Below are 18,885 nucleotides of genomic sequence, written 5' to 3'. Positions count from 1 at the left end.
AAAAGGCTAGAGTTTGGTATATTGGCCTTGTTTTCACTGCTGCTTAACAAAAAGTAGTCAGTGCAACTGTTGTGGAACAGTTGATTTCTAAACACATGGACAAAATTGCTTCTGTATCTCTCAGCCAGAGACCTAGCTCTCTAAAAAAATCCCAAAAAACAGCTTCAGCGTGAGCTATCTTCTCTAAAACCTCAGTTTCACAACAGTTGCAAAACAGGACAGTGAAAACTCTGCCACTGAGTAGACCACTTCACATGCTTTATTTCAGCACCCAAAATAATTAAAAACATCTTGATTTATTATACATGTACAAAATAAGTACAGAATCTCTCTTTTAAACCATGAAAGTGGGTCTGCTTCAAATTCTTTTTTAAGAAACCCTTCGCAAGAAAGACATCAACAAACAACATAAACAACAGGGTGGGAGATGTGTGCTGTTTGGTTTTTGTTTTTTTTAGTAAAGAGGAGTTTTCCACAGGGGCAAACAGGCAGAAAGATCAACACTGAACACATGGGCAGGGAAAATGATATTGAACCAGACATATTTGCATGCAATACAATTGCAGTGATCACTTTTTCAGAGGACCTCTGTTATCAAACCAACACTTAAGAAGAAAACAATTGCACTGCATAGACAACAAGACAAGGAGTCAATTTAGTAGCACCAAAGGTTCTGCAGGCATTAAGTGGCAATGATTCCAGTACGACAGTGTGAGTTTCACCATCAAACACCACTAGCTGGACCTCATTGAATCGGTAATAGCACCTTTGAATGGTTTTAGTGTTCCCCCAATAGACTTGTGGTGTGTGACATAGCAAAAAGTGGGGGTGATGTCTTGTTATGAGGTAGCCATCTAGATTTTGCAATGAAGGTGAGCTTTTTAGTCTTGCTCTTTTGCTGGTGTTTGCTTTGTCTGCTCAGCGTTCAGGTGTTTTTCTCATTAATTTAGAACAAGAAGACACTTCACACTTTTTACAATTTATTTAACACCAGAAAAATGGTACATATCATTTGTTGTTTTCAATGTCCTTCTGCAGTGGTAGAAAATGGCAAAAGTCACCTGTGTTTCATTGCATGTGCAGATCTGGGTTGTTGTTTTTTTTGTTTGTCTTAATCTCCGGGGGGAAATTTTACACAAGCATATATTATTTTCTTGTTGCCAGTGAAAACAAAAGATTCTTTTTAAAGTGTCCTCGTAGTTGGTTTCGTTTGAAGTAGCAGTCCCAAAAAAAACTTCTCATGATTGGAAAGACACAAACACTGTCTTCAGTAGAGTGGTTTTAAGCATGTGGACCAATGGCAGCCAAATGAATGCATAGAAAGAGGATTTAGAGATGACTGCTAGAAAAAAAAACAACAATGTCATGTCCATATTTCTTTCATTTTTACAAGAAGCAAACAGGGCCAACTTGGACGCCAAATTCCTGATCAGGTGCACCAACATCCATAGGAGCAATGTCAATGATGGGCAGGCGGGATGTTTTTGATGTCTTGTAGTCAATGACTGTCTTGCCCCATGTGCCAGTGTGTGACTGTAGAGAGAAACAGAAAGGAGACATTGTAAGAGATTAGTTTCTCTTTTCTTATACTTGGATCCTGTGTAAGTTTAGCCCTGGGGCAAAGAGAGAGCAAACTCACCGTGCAGCCATCCTCGCTGACACTGTATGTGAAGCGGCTGTTGCCCTCCGCTCTGATCTCGACGTCGTTGGATCCCTGGAGAAGCAGAGCCTTCTTCAGGTTGCCGGTGGCCTGGTCCAGGTAGGCAATGCTGTTCTTGCAGTGGTAAGTGACGTTCTGAGAGGCCTGGTTAGACATCAGGCGCATGAAAGTCATCTGGATGTTGACATCCTCGAGATCAGCTCCATCGCTGCCATACTGGAACTGCGTGACGGAGAGAATAGAAGCACGCATAGTGTCACAGGCCTAATAGTAAAGCATGAATACTGTCCAGGTTTGTTCATTTGCTCTGTTTTCTCACCTGGAATCCACCGGTCATGGACTCGCTGAACCAGACGTGCTTCTTCTCTCTGATGTTCTTGCTGAGGTACCAGTTCTTCATGGGGATGGTGGACTCGCTGGGGTAGACACAAGTCTCACCAGTCTCCATGTTGCAGTGGACCTTGACGGCATCCAGAGGAGAGCCCTGGTTGGGATCAATCCAGTACATGCCTGTAATACAGGGACATCAAAAAAAGAAAGTCTCACGCTGAGCTCACCCTCGTGTTATACTTTATCTAAAGGCTGTGTCAGAGAATTGATCTGCGCTCACCGCTCTTCCACTCAGGGTGGCACATCCTCAGATCACGGCACATGCGGGCTGGGCTCTTCTGGGTACCGTCTGGGCTGCGGATCTTCTCAACCTTCTGTGTCAGGGTCTTAAGGGTGGTGTCAACCTCCATGTCACGATCGCGCATGACATTAGGATCATCAGCGCGGTAGTGGCCACCACGCAGGGGATCAGGGGCCTTCTCCTGAACAGGCTGGCTGATGAACTCAATTCCACTGCCAGGAGGTCCAGGAGGTCCAGCAGGTCCGGGAGGTCCAGGAGGTCCCTGTTTTGAGACACCAGGGGTTGCTTAACTTGTCTGAAGGTGTAAGAATATGGATAAAGTAATGATAATTGCTCAACTTACAGCAGGTCCCATCTCTCCATTGCGACCACGAGGTCCAGGAGGTCCAATGGGTCCAGGCAAACCGTTCACACCATCCTTACCAGAGGCACCGTTTGATCCAGAAGGTCCCTGTGGAGGAAAACCAAATGATCACCTTTTGCCTTGAACTGATTGACAAATTTGAAGGAAAACTTTAAATAAAGAAAGTTTTGTGTCTGTTAACAGTAGTACTTACTCTAGGTCCAGCGGGTCCAGAAGCACCAGCAGGGCCTCTCTCTCCAGGGGGTCCCTAGAGACAGATGAGGATGCTAACATGAACTATGGTATAACAAAATATAGTAGAATATAGAAAATGTGATAAAATCAAGTTTAATAAGTCCATAAGTCAATTTTAAAAAGTGAGACTGATTAATGTTGTATTTTATAAAACTTGATGATGGATGTAACTAGCAACTGTTTATAAGACCTTAATAAACTCCAGTAAATATCCACCTGAATCTTAAATGCAAATCCAGCTGTGGGTAACAGGATAAATGCAGCTATCAGCACAAAGTTTTTATTTCTTCCAAAGTGCTAATGTGGTAACTGTTACTCACAGAAGGTCCGGGCAGACCAGATGCACCAGTGAATCCTCTGTGTCCCTTGTGGCCTCTCTCTCCAGCTTCACCAGCCTCTCCTCTGTCTCCCTTAGCACCAGCTGGACCCTGAATAAAAGAAAAAGAAGATCCAGATGCCATCTCATCATTAGACAGTAATCAGTCTTCTTGAATATGTAAAATTTACGTTTCATATTAATAATACATATTATACAATGAAAAACGTACAGAAGGACCACGAGCACCAGCAGGGCCAGAGGGACCAGCAGGACCAGAGGGACCCTAAAGGAAAGAAAGATATGAACATATGAATTCAGAAAAAATCACAAGTGTGTTCATTTTGTTTAAATGTGCTCAAGGTAGCTACAAAGTGGACTTACACTCTCTCCACGGTCACCAGTTTTGCCAGAGGGGCCAACTCCTCCAGGAGCTCCAGGAGCACCAGGAGGTCCAGGGGGACCACCCAAGCCAGTCTCACCACGGTCTCCCTATGAGTGCACATTTCCAGTGAGAAGATAGTTTCATGCATGTCAATATTATCAAATTAGCCAAGTTAAATAGGGTTACCTTAGGGCCAGAAGGACCATCACGACCAGGTGCACCATCATGACCAGGAGATCCCTGTGGAAGTAAAGCAGTAAAGATGTTCGCCAGCGAAACTGAATTTGTGGGAATTGTGAGTGCATTTTTAATTGTACTACCTGAGTAGCCCGATTAGCCCAATTAATGGTTAAAGTACAGAAAAAAGGGACTTCTTACCTCACGGCCAGCCTCTCCAGTTGGACCAGACAGTCCAGGGGGTCCAGCAGGTCCAGGGGGTCCGCGCTCACCGACAGGTCCAGATGGTCCCTGCTTTCCAGGCTCACCCTAAAGAAAGTGCATAAGAAGTCAGTCCTCTAGATTCCTGTGGATGCTCTTTGCAGAGCTGAACCTTTCTAAGCACCACCCAGAGAGAGAGACGCATATGAGAACCCAAATGTCCAATGTGATCAAATCAGATATTAGCTGGTCTTTCACCTTTAGTCTGTGTGATGTCAGATGGACAAAAGGAAAACTGTGGAATATTTCCCAAGGAATATTGTAATATTGCCATGTCCTTACACAAGGATGGTTTATTTAACATTGTATGTGTCCAAATTTCTTTGCTACTAATTATATATTTCATAGTGAGTTTGCTCTTTGCAGTACTAGTTATTATTCCTTTAGCCTCAGTATTCGACAATGCATTACAAAAAGTTGTGTCCAAACAAATGCTGAAGGTTACAGGTCAAAAGGGCAGAGCATGACAATATAGACTCCAAAATATATTTGACCTAATAATTTAATTGGATAAGTGTATTATATATAATGTGTGTTTATCACAACAAATGCATGCTGTTACTTTGATCTGTCATGTTTTAAGTGATGTAATTAACAGACTCAAGAAAATGAACCAAGTAGTCTAAGTTTTTTTTTTTCATCTTCTGGTTGAGCTCACTGTATTGTCCCCTACACAGAACCCCCTATATAAGTAGACATAAAGGATTTCAGACACAAACTCACAGATGGTCCAGGCAGACCACCGAAACCACGCTCTCCACGCTGTCCAGGGAGACCTACAATACCACGCTGTCCAGCAATACCTTGGGGTCCAGGGATACCAGGGGCACCCTGCACATAAGGAAATAATGGTTAGTTATGTTTTAGACTTTCAAAAAACACATAGAATATCTATTATGGACCAAAAGGGTAACAGTGACTTACAGGGGCTCCATCAGAACCAGCAGATCCTTTCTCGCCACTAGGTCCTGGGGGTCCAGCAGCACCAGCCTCACCAGGGCGGCCAGCAGGGCCAGTCTCACCACGAGCTCCCCTTGCTCCATCTTTGCCAGTAGGTCCTCCGGGTCCAGGGGCTCCAGCAGCTCCCTGGAAACAACATACAATGTTATGGTAACATAAAAATCACTGATTGCTGTTCCAATATAACATAGATAGATCGCACTAAAAATGATCAGAAACTCACAGCAGGGCCAGGGGGTCCAACTCTTCCAGCAGGTCCAGGGAAACCAGTAGCACCCTAGCAAGACACACAACCAAACCAAATACGTGATCAATGAAGCTTTAAAACACATAAGCAACTGTAACTACAAATAATCTCATTGAGTTTGTAAGTCAGAGTGTCAAAAGAAAAATATGAATGAATACTTACAGGGGAACCAACACTACCACGAGCACCTTTGGGTCCAGGAGCTCCAGCAGGTCCCTGTTGACGGAAATATTTGCAAGTGAGGCATCTAATACCAACAATGCTAATTAAAATAGGAAAAATATGAATGTTTATGTAAACAGTATATGCAATTTCTTATGAACACAATAATGAATCTACGGTGCAAAACCCCCCAGAACATTTTATTCCATTTATTCTATTCCATTTACTATATATTCACCAGATGTATACTACAAATCACAATGAAGGTCAATCTACCTGAGGACCAGCAGCTCCAGCAGGTCCGGTAGGTCCAGGAGGACCAGCATCTCCCTTGGGTCCACTGTCACCACTCTCGCCCTTAGCACCAGGCTGACCATCAGCACCCTGAGGTTGGAGATGAAAAGAAGAAATGCATCAATGCATGGCTTTTTTTGCGTCTCAAATGTTATCCAAAGTCAACAAATGTGACTTTTTTTTTAAGCATCTAAATTAGTGGAAAAAAAAGGGGCTTACAGGAGGTCCAGCAAATCCGGCAGCTCCAGGAGGTCCGTGCTCACCACGGTCACCCTGTTGAAGTAATAAAGAAAGGTCATTCAGTCATAATAATGTGCATATCAGAGTTATAAATATTTTGATTGTTTTTCCCCAGGTTTTAATCTGATTTTGAGTTTAGAAAAGAACTTACAGGGGAACCACGAGGACCACTAGGTCCAGCAACTCCAACAGCACCAGGCTCACCCTAAAACCAGAGGTGAAGGAGAAAAAAGGAGGTCAGTAGGCACATTGGTTGCTAATCCCAATCACGTATTTTATGATCAATGACACTTGCAGATAATCCACATTAAAGCCAAAATTAAGTAAAGCACTGAATTTCTATTTAACTCATGGTTGGTCTTATTATCTTTTAATATTGCATTAATGTGGCATGCTATTCATCATGTTTCATATAATTATGATATTGACTTATGCATACTGTAAGTGTGGGTAAAAATGTTGTAAGACTACTAACAAATTTCACTCCAGACATGAAAATTGAATGAAGAAAAGGTCCTGTAAAATTATTAAACTCGAACAGCTAATATTTGAAGGCCAAAACCAATTTTTTGTCCAATCTCACCTTCTCACCCTGAGCACCGGGAGGTCCGGGGACTCCAATAGGACCGGTCAGACCACGTGGGCCATCTTTGCCAGGGGCACCATCAGCTCCCTTGCCACCAGCCTCACCCTAAAAAGAGAAAGGTTACAAAAAGTTACTTGTGTTGATATAAAAATTACACAGCTACAGTTATTTGAATCATTACAACATTTCTAGAGTAATTAAATCTTTATTAAATATTGGGAAAACATGATATAAGATTTCACATGATATAACAGGTATAATACATAAGATATTTTATCTTCACTGAGCTTAAAAAAATTTAATGATGAGAAAATCGAACTGTGCACGCCTTTTTCTTTATACAAATGGGATTGGTGTGATACTCACATTCTCTCCTCTGGCACCGGGGAGACCAGCGGCTCCACGTTCACCAGGCATTCCCTGCATACCGGGGGATCCCAAACCACCGGGGGCACCGGCAGCACCAGGCTCTCCCTGGGTACACACAAAAACAGGAAGACTCACATTGTTATCCAGCTAATACAGGTCACTGGAGCTCAACAAATGAACCATGTTGGTAGATTTGTTTCTGTTATGATAAGCACAATGAGTTTAAGAAAAGGAGAATTTTGCTGGTCCTAAATATTATTTTAGTTATTTGCACCAATGCCCAGTGATTTTAGTCTTGAGACATTTGTTGTTTTGCAGCATTTTCTAGTTTCTCTAACTCATGGGTTAATTAGTTTTGCACTCAAACCTGCAAAACTAAAGTGAAGAATTATCTTTACAGGCGTGACATTACAGGCTGATTACCACCAGGTGATGGGTGTTAATGTGTTTTTCTGGATCTCTGATATTGCTTTCTGTTGAATCTGAAGCTCAGGTTGTTTCTGTCATAAAAGCAAATATAAATTGTCCACAAAGTCACCTGTGGATGAAAAAAACACCTTTACTGCTACTGTTTTGCTTGTACACATTTATGTTTAGCAGTTTCTTTAAACCTTAAGCATGTGAAGCCATAGACTAATGACAACATGTTGAAGCAGAAAGCTTGCTCTATATGCTCTAAATATATTATTGTTTATTCTTGAAATGAAAGAATATACATACAAAATGCTAAAATTACCTTTTTACAAGTACAGAGGAGGTAAAATCTATTGGCTTTATAGTGTGGCGGGTTACACCTTTACCTAACAGGCAAAAGATCCCTAGTTTAATCCCAGGAGAAGATTGGGGCTGCAACAGGAACCCTGCATAAGGATCTACCAATCAAATATGTAGTGATAAAAACAGACCTGCAAACTAATCTACGATATACAGGAGTGTGTTTTTAACATATGAGTTTTGTGATGGTTTAATAGTGTTGCACAGCAGCTACAAACACTAGATCATTTTTATATGCGATCCAGGTGAGGTCTGGGTTGAAAAATGTGTCCTCTATCTTTAAAATGCAAATAAATAGGACTGTGACAAACATTTCTGAACTGAAAACCTTACAGTTCCTTTGCAACATAAATAACTTGCTTGCTACTTTTAAGTCTTTATATAAATATGATTATTCTTGGTGCCATATCCACTCTGAACATCTGATTTTTAATGAATGTGTCGTTTAAATGTCCAGGCAGGCTGGTTTATACTATAAAAGAAGAACTTAAAAACAAAGGGCAGAAATACTGAATAGTTTGCTCTCCTTGTTTTCTGAGAAAAGCTGGGAGTAGAAACATACCTGAGTAAATATGTGTTTAGTTTTTGGTGGTTTACAACTTGACATCAGGTAGATTTTTCAATTTTATTTCTGTGCCATTTCAAAAAATGGACTGGATTTGACACACAGCAAGAAAAAAAAAGGAATCTCAAATGCCAAATCAGTAAAGTTTCTTCATCGTTTAGACGTTTTTCTGACCTACCTTAGGTCCATCGTTACCAGCGGGTCCAGGAGCACCACGGGGTCCGGTTGGGCCAGCAATTCCAATTCCACCACGCTCACCAGGGAATCCTCTGTCACCCTGAAGGAAAGAAGGAACTCATCAGCCACAAAATGTTTTGCCAGTAAGTTGATGTCTACCACAGGAGCTGAAAATGTTTTGCTTCTGCAACAGAGGGGATACTCACTCTTGGTCCAAATGGGCCAGAAGGTCCTGCCTCACCAGGAGCACCCTGAATAAAAGAAGGAGAAGGGAGAGGGTTATGACGTCTGACTTACTGTGTCAACATGAAGACAGAAGGGGGGAAAGCTGGTTCTAGTGTGTCCTTTGTAACTGACTACATACCTGCTCACCAGGCTTGCCAGTCTCACCAGTAGAACCTTGGGGTCCAGGAAGTCCCTGCACAGGGATGAAAGGTACAATGTTTTAGGGTTATCAACTGACGTTATAACACAACAATAGATATGAGAGTGCTGTGGCTGTTGGAATAATGTCTAAAGCCCACCTGGAATCCAGGAGGTCCAGCGGGTCCCTGCTCTCCTTTCTCTCCAGCAGGTCCCTAAACAAAAAGACGAGAACAAAATGATACAATGCAAACTCTGATTCACCATAAGCATCCATGTCAGCCACATAAAAGATACAACTATGGCTTCTGTCCTCTGATACATCAAACTACTCAAATGCTATGCAAACATAATTTCTGTTTAATAATGCAGATAAGATACATACACCGGGGCCAGAAGGTCCAGGAGCACCAACATCACCGTCTTTGCCTGGAGCACCCTGTGATTAAAAACAGCCAAATGCTCGACTGTTACACTCTGTTTCCACTATTATATTAATATATACAGTCTTTAATGGTGGAACTTGTTTTAAGTGACTGTTTAAGTGGAAAAAGTATAATTACTTACAACAGCGCCAGCAGGTCCAGTTGCACCTCTCTCACCAGGTTTACCACCATCACCCTAGTAAAAAGAAATAAGTGCATATTTATATCTGCCACATGGGGAAATTCTGCTCTATTATTTCTATTTAAACTAATTTCTATGGGCTAAAAAGAAAAATCACATCCATGACATCTGGAAAGACAATGAGCAGAAAAGCTCTGTAAACTCACAGAAGCTCCCTTGGGTCCGGGGAATCCCATAACTCCAGGCTGTCCTCTGGATCCACCGGGGCCAGGAGGTCCAGGGCGACCATCTTGTCCAGGAGAACCCTAGATATAAAAAAAACAAAACAAAAAATGAAGTTCTAAGAGTGATGTAACATATAACATATGTTTATTTGATGCTCAATACTTACAGCAGGTCCAGCTTTGCCATCAGGTCCAGGGCTTCCAGGGCTACCAGTCATACCCTGAGGAGAACAGTTAATGTGTAAAATTCATGACCAAAACATCACAGAAATGTTGCATTTGAAGAAGTACATCATCGTGCTAACCTTCAGTCCAGGGGCACCAGGAGCACCAGGGCTTCCAGACTCACCAGTGACTCCCTGAGCTCCCATTGGGCCAGGGGAACCACGCTCACCTGGGGCACCCTGTAATATAAGTTAATAAAAGATCTAGAAGCTGTGATACTGGATACAATTTATGACTTAAATGATCAGTAATGGCTTGTTTAGCTATTCTGATTGTTGACCAGTTTGAATAAGTTGGAGTAAGGTGGCTAAGTGATTTTAGTTGACTAACTCACCTTGCCACCAGCACCTCCATCAGCACCAGGGAAACCACGAGCACCAGGGGCACCCTAATGGAAGAACAGAGACACCGACCAAGTCATTAAAAGGGAAGTAGGTGCTGGGCTCCAACTACTAAGATGAATCCCCGTGGGAATTTAGCACACTGCAATTTCAGAACACTTTGTAGAAAAAGAAATCAAAGGGTTTCAACATGGACATTTTCAATTAAAACATAATGAGTGATGGTGAGAGTGTTGGCTATTTTAATGCTGTTTTCCATAAGGCACACAATTTCACATGGTCGAAGATAAAGAGGGACAAACATACACGCTCTCCAGGGGGTCCACGGGGTCCAGCACCACCAGGCTCTCCACGACCTCCTCTCTTTCCCTCCTCACCAGAGGGGCCAGCAAGTCCCTGAACTCCAGCGGGTCCCTGCAAAAGAAAGGAAATTTCATTAAACCAAGCATGAATTTATTATCTTGGCAAGATGCAGTGGAAACTGTTCAGGATCATTGTATTTTGAAACTTACAGGCTCTCCCTTGGCACCAGGCTCTCCCTTAGGACCAGAGGGACCAGGGTCACCCTGTTGGCAGAAGCATACACATTTTATTTAGCTATCAGGTAATCTAGGATCTATAAAATACTGACAAAAACATTAAAAAACACTAAATCAATTGCCAACGCACATTGTTACCCTTAGGGCCAGGAGAACCAACAGCTCCCTGAGCTCCAGCAGGACCACGACTACCGGGGAATCCAGGAGCACCAGCAATACCAGGAGCACCCTACAGATGGAAAATGTGGGGTGTAAGCACACTTCATGTGCAGGACTGAAATGGAATAAATGTAATCATTGTAAATGATACTTACAGGAGCACCCTTAGAGCCAGCGGAACCATCAGATCCAGGAGCACCCTGTTAAAAGAGGAATAATATAAAATGTTGAAATTGTTCAGTGTTTTTTTATTATAACATCTGAGATAGACATGATGGTATGTGTAAGTTGAGCATCTACTCACAGCAGGTCCAGCGGGTCCAGCAGGTCCGGGGTTACCAGGCTCACCACGTGCTCCCTGGGGTCCCTCAGATCCACGGCCTCCTGGAGCACCAGTCTCTCCCTGTGCACAAAGACAAAAATATTTCATAAATCTGCACCGCCAATATTATGTCTGTGCTCTGATAAAGGAGAAGGAGACCACACTGAACATCAGAAACATAATTTAAAGATTAAATATTATATACACACTAAATATCACTCAAAAGACAGGCAATTTTCTATCAAAGCTATGGTGTATTGCTCTTAGCTATACAAGTGGAAAATAAAATGTATTTTGAGCGTAACACATGCACCTAACAATATTATTTATGAAGGAATTTGAGCACAAATAATGTGTGTTTTTAGAGACATAACTGTCCCCACAATAATCCTAAAGTGATTTATCTAGAAAGAAACTTCAAACTGCATGATTGTTCTGTCATCATGACTGTTTTTTTTAATTCTCCTCCTCTTTATTCCTAAAAAAAATCAGGAATTTGTGACATCATAGTAGGTGAAAGTTACAGGATATTTAAAATAGCTCCTTCGGTAATGGCATCAGGAAGGAGAGGCACCAGAGATTAACGTGCCATTAGAAGCCTACTGATGCCATCTGGTGGTTAGACTGTTCACCTGAAGTATACAGTATTAGGCTAAATACGCTATTAGCAATTTTACTGCTTGGGTAATAGGCTACAATCCATGCTAACCTTGGAGTATATTGTAATTCAAATGGCCTGAGGGTGAAATCTGACCAGTGCCAAGAAGCTTTAGGCATTCAAAGAGCTTTACAGACCAGATGTGTAAGAAAAGATTGAAGTGGGTTAAGCCGAGACCTTTCTCATGGGAGAGGAGAGATGCATGACATTGGACACAAATTTCTCATTTTGGGAAATTCTGTGTTTCTTGAGTTAGATGTATGTAGCTTCTACACAATTCTTACCAGGAAGTTTGCTCATTTTAAGTCCAAACAAGACATAATCACACAGAGTCCCCGTAATGTTCTACTAATAAGCTACTAATACTTGGGGAGTTGATGAGACACCTAGTGAGGGATTAAGGGGATAATAAGCTAAAATATTGTCATGGTTCTCCAAAGCTTTCCTTGGCTACCTAAATTTTGAGATTAGACTTGAGAGAGCTTTACTGTCAACATTATCTAATGGTTATAAATATAAAGGTCAATCAGGAAAGCTATTATGATATCATATGTACTCTTGAACTCTTTTGGGTGACTTACCTTAGCACCAGCACCGCCAGGGAATCCAGAGGGGCCAGCAGATCCAGTAGGTCCCTGAAATTTAATATAGAGCATATTAAGACACAATGCTGAGCCACAAACATTGTAATAAATTGATTGGAAAGCTGAGGAAGAATCCCTTCGTTTATGGTATGAATCTCTTACTAAAGCATTTTGTGGACAGATCTAAATTATAGTCTCGAATGAATTTGAAATGAACAATGCAAAATTCAGTACTTACAGGAGGACCAGCAGGACCGGTGTTGCCATCATTACCACGAGCACCCTGCAGAGGAGAGAAGAGATTACATCAAATATTTTCAGATCCAACCAATAGTAAGACACGAAACATGAGAGAAGAACACAACAATCTCCCAGCTTTTGTGTTGTTTTTCAGTAGTAATTATGGGTCTTTTAATAAGTGACTAAGGAGAGGAAAAGTGCTTACAGCAGGGCCGGGAGCTCCAGGGCGGCCTCTCTCTCCGGGAAGACCACGAGCACCCTAGAAAAGACAAAAACAAACCAAGGTCACAAGAAGGTTTGGCCTAGTTTTTGAAGATATGCGTTGGAAAAAATTGCAGTGCTGCATCTAATCTGAACTGTTATTACAAAACAGTGTTTAATCCTTAAAATGATTCATATGTCAACAACTTGATTAATGGGAGCAAAAACATACCATGGCACCGGGGATACCATTCTCACCAGAAGCGCCAGGCTCTCCCTGTAAACAAATACAGGAAAAAGACAAGAGATCAGCTTTAAATTGTGGTTTTATAAAGATGCAGATTAATATCATTTCACAATGAAATGCAATCATTGTGAAATCTTACCTTAGGGCCAGCAGGTCCAGAGTCTCCCTTGGCTCCATCTAGACCGCTGAAGCCCTACAAAGAAAATTAGCGAGCATTTTAAACTCAATCACCACTCATAACTGTTTAAAAGTGATTTTTTTTTCTTTTTATTACTATTCAGACTCACTCTGTGTCCCTTGATGCCTGGAAGTCCAGGGGTGCCAGGGAATCCACGAGCACCCTAGATGAGAAAAAGAAGAACGATGTGAATAACTTCGACTGCATTTGGAAGGTAGCACAATGAGGCCTGGAAAACTAAACATAATGGATAAATATGTGGAAATGAATATATTTCACAACAACTTGTTTGCCCCTACATACATGCTGAATAACAGCTTTTCTCAGTTTAGGTTTCATTTTTGGCCTACCATCTCCTGACCTTTGCCCTAGTGGGAACCACTCACCTGAGGTCCAGCAGCTCCGCGCTCACCGGGGCGTCCAGGTTTGCCAGCCTCACCCTGTTGTAAACACACAGAGACGCGATGAGGAATATGAAGTAAGCTCGTGCAAACAAACAATCAACAAAAGCAATTACAGACCTCAACACATTTAAAAGAATAGCATATTCACTATTTTAAGTGAACCAATATTAGTTATGTGTCCCAGTTAGCTAGGCATGACATTTCTGTATGAAGTGTCCCAGCAAACAAGCATAGACATGAAATAAAATTCTCAATAGATCACTTACATCATCTCCATTCTTTCCAGGGGGACCAGCAGGACCACGAGAACCCATTGGACCCTAAAAACACCAATAAATTACTGGATTAGCAAAACACACTGCTGACTATTTTAAGCAAGTGTCTGAATATGCTCTGTGCTGCTCTAGGTACAGCACAGGGAATTGGTTGGCATGAAAAAAGTGATTTGTGTCAGTAGGTCAGTGATTAAAACAGGAAGTAGAATGAATACAGGAAGTATTCTGTCTAAAGACTTTCTGGGGTTCACAACCAACTTTTACACTAGCTCGAACTGGAAAAAGGCACAGACAAAACAAGGGAAGGTAGAGGTTTAGTAGAACGTCATGTATACTCACAGAAGCTCCGGGCTCACCAGGCTCTCCAGGAGGTCCAGTGAAACCCTGAGGACCCTGAGGGACAACGAGAGAAACATTTCAGTGTAATAGCTTCTTTAAAGTATTCATTTTCCTGTTTTACATCTAAAGCAAGAAAACATGTAGGGAAGAAATCTCTGGCCTATTGTAATTGCATGGTTTTACAAATGCATGGAATACTTGGACTACCGTTTATTTAATAGAGAAATACTTACAGGGGGGCCGGAAGATCCAGGAGGACCACGGGGACCCATAGGACCCTATTGACGAAGGCAGAGAAGAAGCCAATAAATACTTGCACCTATACATAATTATCAAATGAGGGTATTTTGAGAGAGATAAAACCTACTTACTATTGGGCCAGGAACAGGTGGGCCACTAGATTTTGAGGGGTCAGAATATTGAGGAGAGAAGTTCTGTGGGAGGAGCACACAAAGAGTTAATCACCAAACACCTCAAGGTACAGTTACTGTAGTGGAAGACAATAGAAGAGCATGAAAAACTTTGCACAGCACACCATCTTCCCCCCTACTGTTAGGTCACTGTTGTATGTTACATAGTCACTTGCTAACACACACCCTATAGTGTAAAGACTCGTTTTCTAAGGTAGGAATAGGATGTTCTGTATGGAAATCAATGTGATCTATTCAAACATGGAGATTTTAAAATAGTAAGAATCCTTTTATGTATCAGTTCAGGTCACTAGATAAACTTCGAGCACTCTTCACTTTGAGACATTAATGTGAGGAGAAGGGAGCTGTCAGTACTCTCAGTGCTGAAATACACATGGAGGAACTGTCCCAGCTTTGAAGTGAAATCTTCAGCACCTTGATTATTAAATTGGCGTTCAGTATAGAACTGAAGACAATCCATGCCAGATAGCAGAAGTAACATGGAAAATGAGATGGGTCTCATTTGTCATCAACAAAACTCAGTCCCTGTCTTGGATGTTCTGATGCGATGATACTTACTCCGCCAAGGCCAGGGGGGCCAGGGGGGCCAGGGGGGCCAGGTGGGCCAGGATCGCCAGGGATTCCATTACCGCCAGGATAACCAGGAGGACCCTGGGGGAAAAAGATTAATTAGCAATATTCAGGGCTAGTTATTTCAATTATTTTTCTTAATTTCACAAAGCTTAATAGCAAATATAAAGGATCTTACAATATAAAGAAGTGATGCAGATGTAGTTTTAAGTACTTAAAAAAGCTTCAAAGTTGGCCCTAATGTTTCTCCTCCTCCTCCAATTTGTCTTTAATCACTTGTGAAGTTTGCAATGACCTTTTGACCTTCTGACCTAATTATCAAAGGTCATCAGTAACAAGCAGCTTCATCAGAAAATCAGTTCATCAAATCAGTTTGTGAGGGCTCACTTAGCTGATGCATAGTGATTGTGTCTATTTTGACATTTTTAGCTAGACAAGAATATAGGAAACAAAACATCCTCCTTCTAAAAACAAACACAACCAGCCACCTGTTATGCACCAATTATGGTGATTCAAAAGATTTGGAACTAAAGCTGAATAAAATATTATTATGTCTCATGAGAACAGCAAAAAACAACCATCTTTGTTTCAACACATTTCAGAAGAAAACCATATTTCTGAAAGAGATAACAGACCCTTTGTCAGTTTTAAACAGACAAATGGCCATATATATATATATATATATATATGTAAAAAACTTATCTGTCACTTGTACTGACAGACAAACAGAAGATGTCTTCAATAGTATGAATGTTTTTAATAATTTAAATAATGCAGCACCTACCGGGTCTCCCTTGGGGCCAATGGGTCCTTCGGAAGTTGGCTATGGACAGACAGAAAACTGGAGTTATGCTAATTCATATACAACATAATTAGATATAATAATAATAAGACTAATAAAAATAATCATCATCAAAAGGGAAAGGTACCTCAGGATAATCTTGACCTGGAAACAAACAGAAAAAAAATGTCAGCACCTCTTTAATGTTCATAGGAGACACATTTATTCATATTTAAAGATAATGGAAAAGGCGAAAGTGATGGGTAACTGTAAGCAATAAGTTGTCTGTAGTTACTTGTGAGTGAAGGCTGAATCATCCATGAAATGCTGGATTTCTCATAATTATCAACTCCAACCCAATCTAAAACGTTACTGCTAAGTAAGTTTTGCAGTGGAAAAAATAGGAAAGTAGGTATAAGTTCAGCAGAACCCTCTACTTTCACTGCATATGTGGACTGAATGGGAAATTATATAATCATTGCCAAACTTTGCCAAAGAGCAGGGATAATCCATTGTTAAAAGAATTCACATTTAAAAATTTAGGGATCAAAACGTAATCCAAAATGATTCGGTTCTGAATGAAAAATCCTTAAACAAGCAGGCAGATAGGCAGGCAGGAAGGCCAAGGGCATTGAGTCCTTTTGAGGGCAGAAAGCCATGGCTGGTCAAAGATGGAGCAAAAGGGAAAGTGGGTGGTGCCAAAAAGCTAAATAAAGCTCGGAATTGGTGAGCAGTACCATCAGGGCAGATAGGGCAGCACTCTCCGTCTGGAATAATGGGATCGGCGCAGTCGGATGTGTCCTCACAGATCACCTCGTCGCACATGACAGTTCCGCTGTCGCAGACGCAGATCTGGCAGGGTTCTGGTTTCCATACATCCTTGTCGTTGTACAACTGTCCATCTAATGTGCAGCTGCCAAATGTTCCTGAGACAAGAAAATCACGATGAGTTAGGCGATAATGTGATGAGAACATAAGTTCTAGAAGTTAGTACAACTAATTTGTGTTTAGATTGGATAGTTTGGAATTGCTACACCTGCACAGGTGTACATTATGGTGGATGGGCTTTTGCTTAAAGACTGTATCAAATTCATATAAGAGATCAAGGGAGCTAGTACCACGTAGACCAGACTCTAAATAACACAAACACAAAGCTGGCATATTTTATATAAAAACTGTGGGCTGTTATTGACCTTAGAAAACTGTGTGTTTGGTGACTGATGTGTGATCAGGAAAGGAGCATGTAATAAAGTCTAACATCCAGGCACATCTACAGGAACTACATATAATTTGAGCCTGTCAAATATAGAAATTCTGGCTGCAGAGAGATAAGGGGTAGTAATGGTCTTGTCCAACTGTCCTATGTAGATGTTCCCTCCTGAAACATTTGATTATAACGCTGAACGGAAACTTTCGTGGGGCCTACGCAGATGTCAGGCAGTGGATATGAGGTTGGGCCAGAGAAATGGGAGGATGAATGCACAGTTCCAGTATTTGCCACAAAGCGGCGCTGTTACCCTGCAAAAAAACCACCTTCCGCGCCCAGGCTGCTTTGGTGATTAATTGACGTCTAGACTGGCGTTTTTAACGGTCGACGTCAGACTTAAGCGATTTTTCCATTCTCGCTTTTTTTCAGGTAACCGTGTCCAGTTTTACACAGCCTGAAAAAACGTTTAATTCGGTGTGCTTCTTAGACATTAGACATGAAGTTTTGCCTTTTCAACTGAAACAGTAATTTCTCACACTTGATTACCAAAATTAATTCTGTCTGCTCTCTCTTGATGCGTTTTTGGTGAACTGTTGATTAAAGATCAAGTCTTACAGGCTTTGACGCATGCTTATCAGCTAGAACGCAAACTTATAAAACTAGAGAAGACTGCTTTCCAGACAAAACAGATATAAACGATTTGTTTTATCAGACTCATTCGCCTATCTAAATTTGCTTCAGATCTCATGGAACCATTGTCCTGTCACTGCGCATCAGACACAATGCAGCTGCTCCCTTCAGGTTTGCACTCCAGCAGGAGGACGCACACTGAGCATGTATCTGCATGCCAGTGAAAGGAGCAGTCAATAGTGGAAAAAATCCAGTCTATAAATTCCTACTCGCTTCCAAGTCTCCAAAGAAACCACCAAAGCGCCTCACTGTGTAACAACTTTCACCATGTCTGCCCACTGGAGTCGGGTATCCCGCAGAGGACGATCAGCACCAGCAAACTGCTCAGCATCCTTTGCTGGCTATCCACATCCTGAGGGTGCCAACGCTCCAAAAACAACTCAAATCAATGTTTGAAAGTGATACTTACTATCATCCTCGCCTTGACCTCTCGCCAAAAGCACTGTTGCGCTGAGCAAAAGCGCTAACCGAATATCCACAAAGCTGAACATGTCTAAAAATTAGACATGTAGATTCTTTGCGGAAAAGGGGAATCCTCTATCTCCTCAGACACCACTCATACACGGTAGGGTCCGGTCTGTGTGTAACTCCAATCCAGACCCTAGCAGAAACTCCCTACTGCCTAAACAAATGAGTTAACTTGGCTTTTATATGCCTAAACTTTTGGGGAGGTCCTGTGCGCAGCAGATAACTTGTACATGTTCAAGTTAGAGGCCCTCCTTCATCAGAGAGATGGGCCGTCTTAGAACATGTCAAACAAGTTCACGTTTCAGCTCAAACGTGGATGATGAGGAAAGGCATCATTTACACGCAGGCTCTCCACCGCGCAGACGTGTTTTATCTTCTTAACGCTCCGTGGATTTTCTTAATTGACACTCGTGTTGAGGCGTTTTGTCTTTCCCGTGTTCATCGATATGCTGAGCAGCTGTTTGCTTTCA

The 18,885-nt window shown here is 41.7% G+C and overlaps 1 protein-coding gene across 1 annotated transcript; it reads right to left on the bottom strand.

Moving 5' to 3' along the window:
- Window positions 1-244: 244 nt before the first annotated feature.
- col1a1b (collagen, type I, alpha 1b) lies at window positions 245-18,585 on the bottom strand. Its single transcript, XM_026178212.1, has 51 exons — window positions 18,357-18,585; window positions 16,788-16,976; window positions 16,199-16,215; window positions 16,054-16,092; window positions 15,258-15,350; window positions 14,640-14,702; window positions 14,502-14,546; window positions 14,269-14,322; window positions 13,921-13,974; window positions 13,637-13,690; window positions 13,360-13,413; window positions 13,212-13,265; window positions 13,058-13,102; window positions 12,830-12,883; window positions 12,623-12,667; window positions 12,382-12,435; window positions 11,125-11,223; window positions 10,976-11,020; window positions 10,792-10,890; window positions 10,635-10,688; window positions 10,429-10,536; window positions 10,116-10,169; window positions 9,862-9,960; window positions 9,724-9,777; window positions 9,539-9,637; window positions 9,333-9,386; window positions 9,151-9,204; window positions 8,927-8,980; window positions 8,767-8,820; window positions 8,609-8,653; window positions 8,404-8,502; window positions 6,884-6,991; window positions 6,515-6,622; window positions 6,083-6,136; window positions 5,911-5,964; window positions 5,674-5,781; window positions 5,398-5,451; window positions 5,212-5,265; window positions 4,953-5,114; window positions 4,752-4,859; window positions 3,969-4,076; window positions 3,777-3,830; window positions 3,590-3,697; window positions 3,438-3,491; window positions 3,210-3,317; window positions 2,849-2,902; window positions 2,635-2,742; window positions 2,271-2,553; window positions 1,980-2,170; window positions 1,640-1,882; window positions 245-1,533 (listed from the first exon to the last, which is right to left on the bottom strand). The coding sequence occupies exons 1-51, from the start codon at window positions 18,436-18,438 to the stop codon at window positions 1,387-1,389; spliced, it is 4,335 nt and encodes a 1,444-aa protein (XP_026033997.1). The 5' UTR covers window positions 18,439-18,585; the 3' UTR covers window positions 245-1,386.
- Window positions 18,586-18,885: the final 300 nt, after the last annotated feature.

The sequence above is a fragment of the Astatotilapia calliptera genome, chromosome 8, assembly GCF_900246225.1.
Source record: "Astatotilapia calliptera chromosome 8, fAstCal1.2, whole genome shotgun sequence".
Lineage (NCBI taxonomy): Eukaryota > Metazoa > Chordata > Actinopteri > Cichliformes > Cichlidae > Astatotilapia > Astatotilapia calliptera.
Note: the sequence above shows the minus strand (reverse complement) of the source record. Positions and strands in the feature narration are given on the sequence as shown.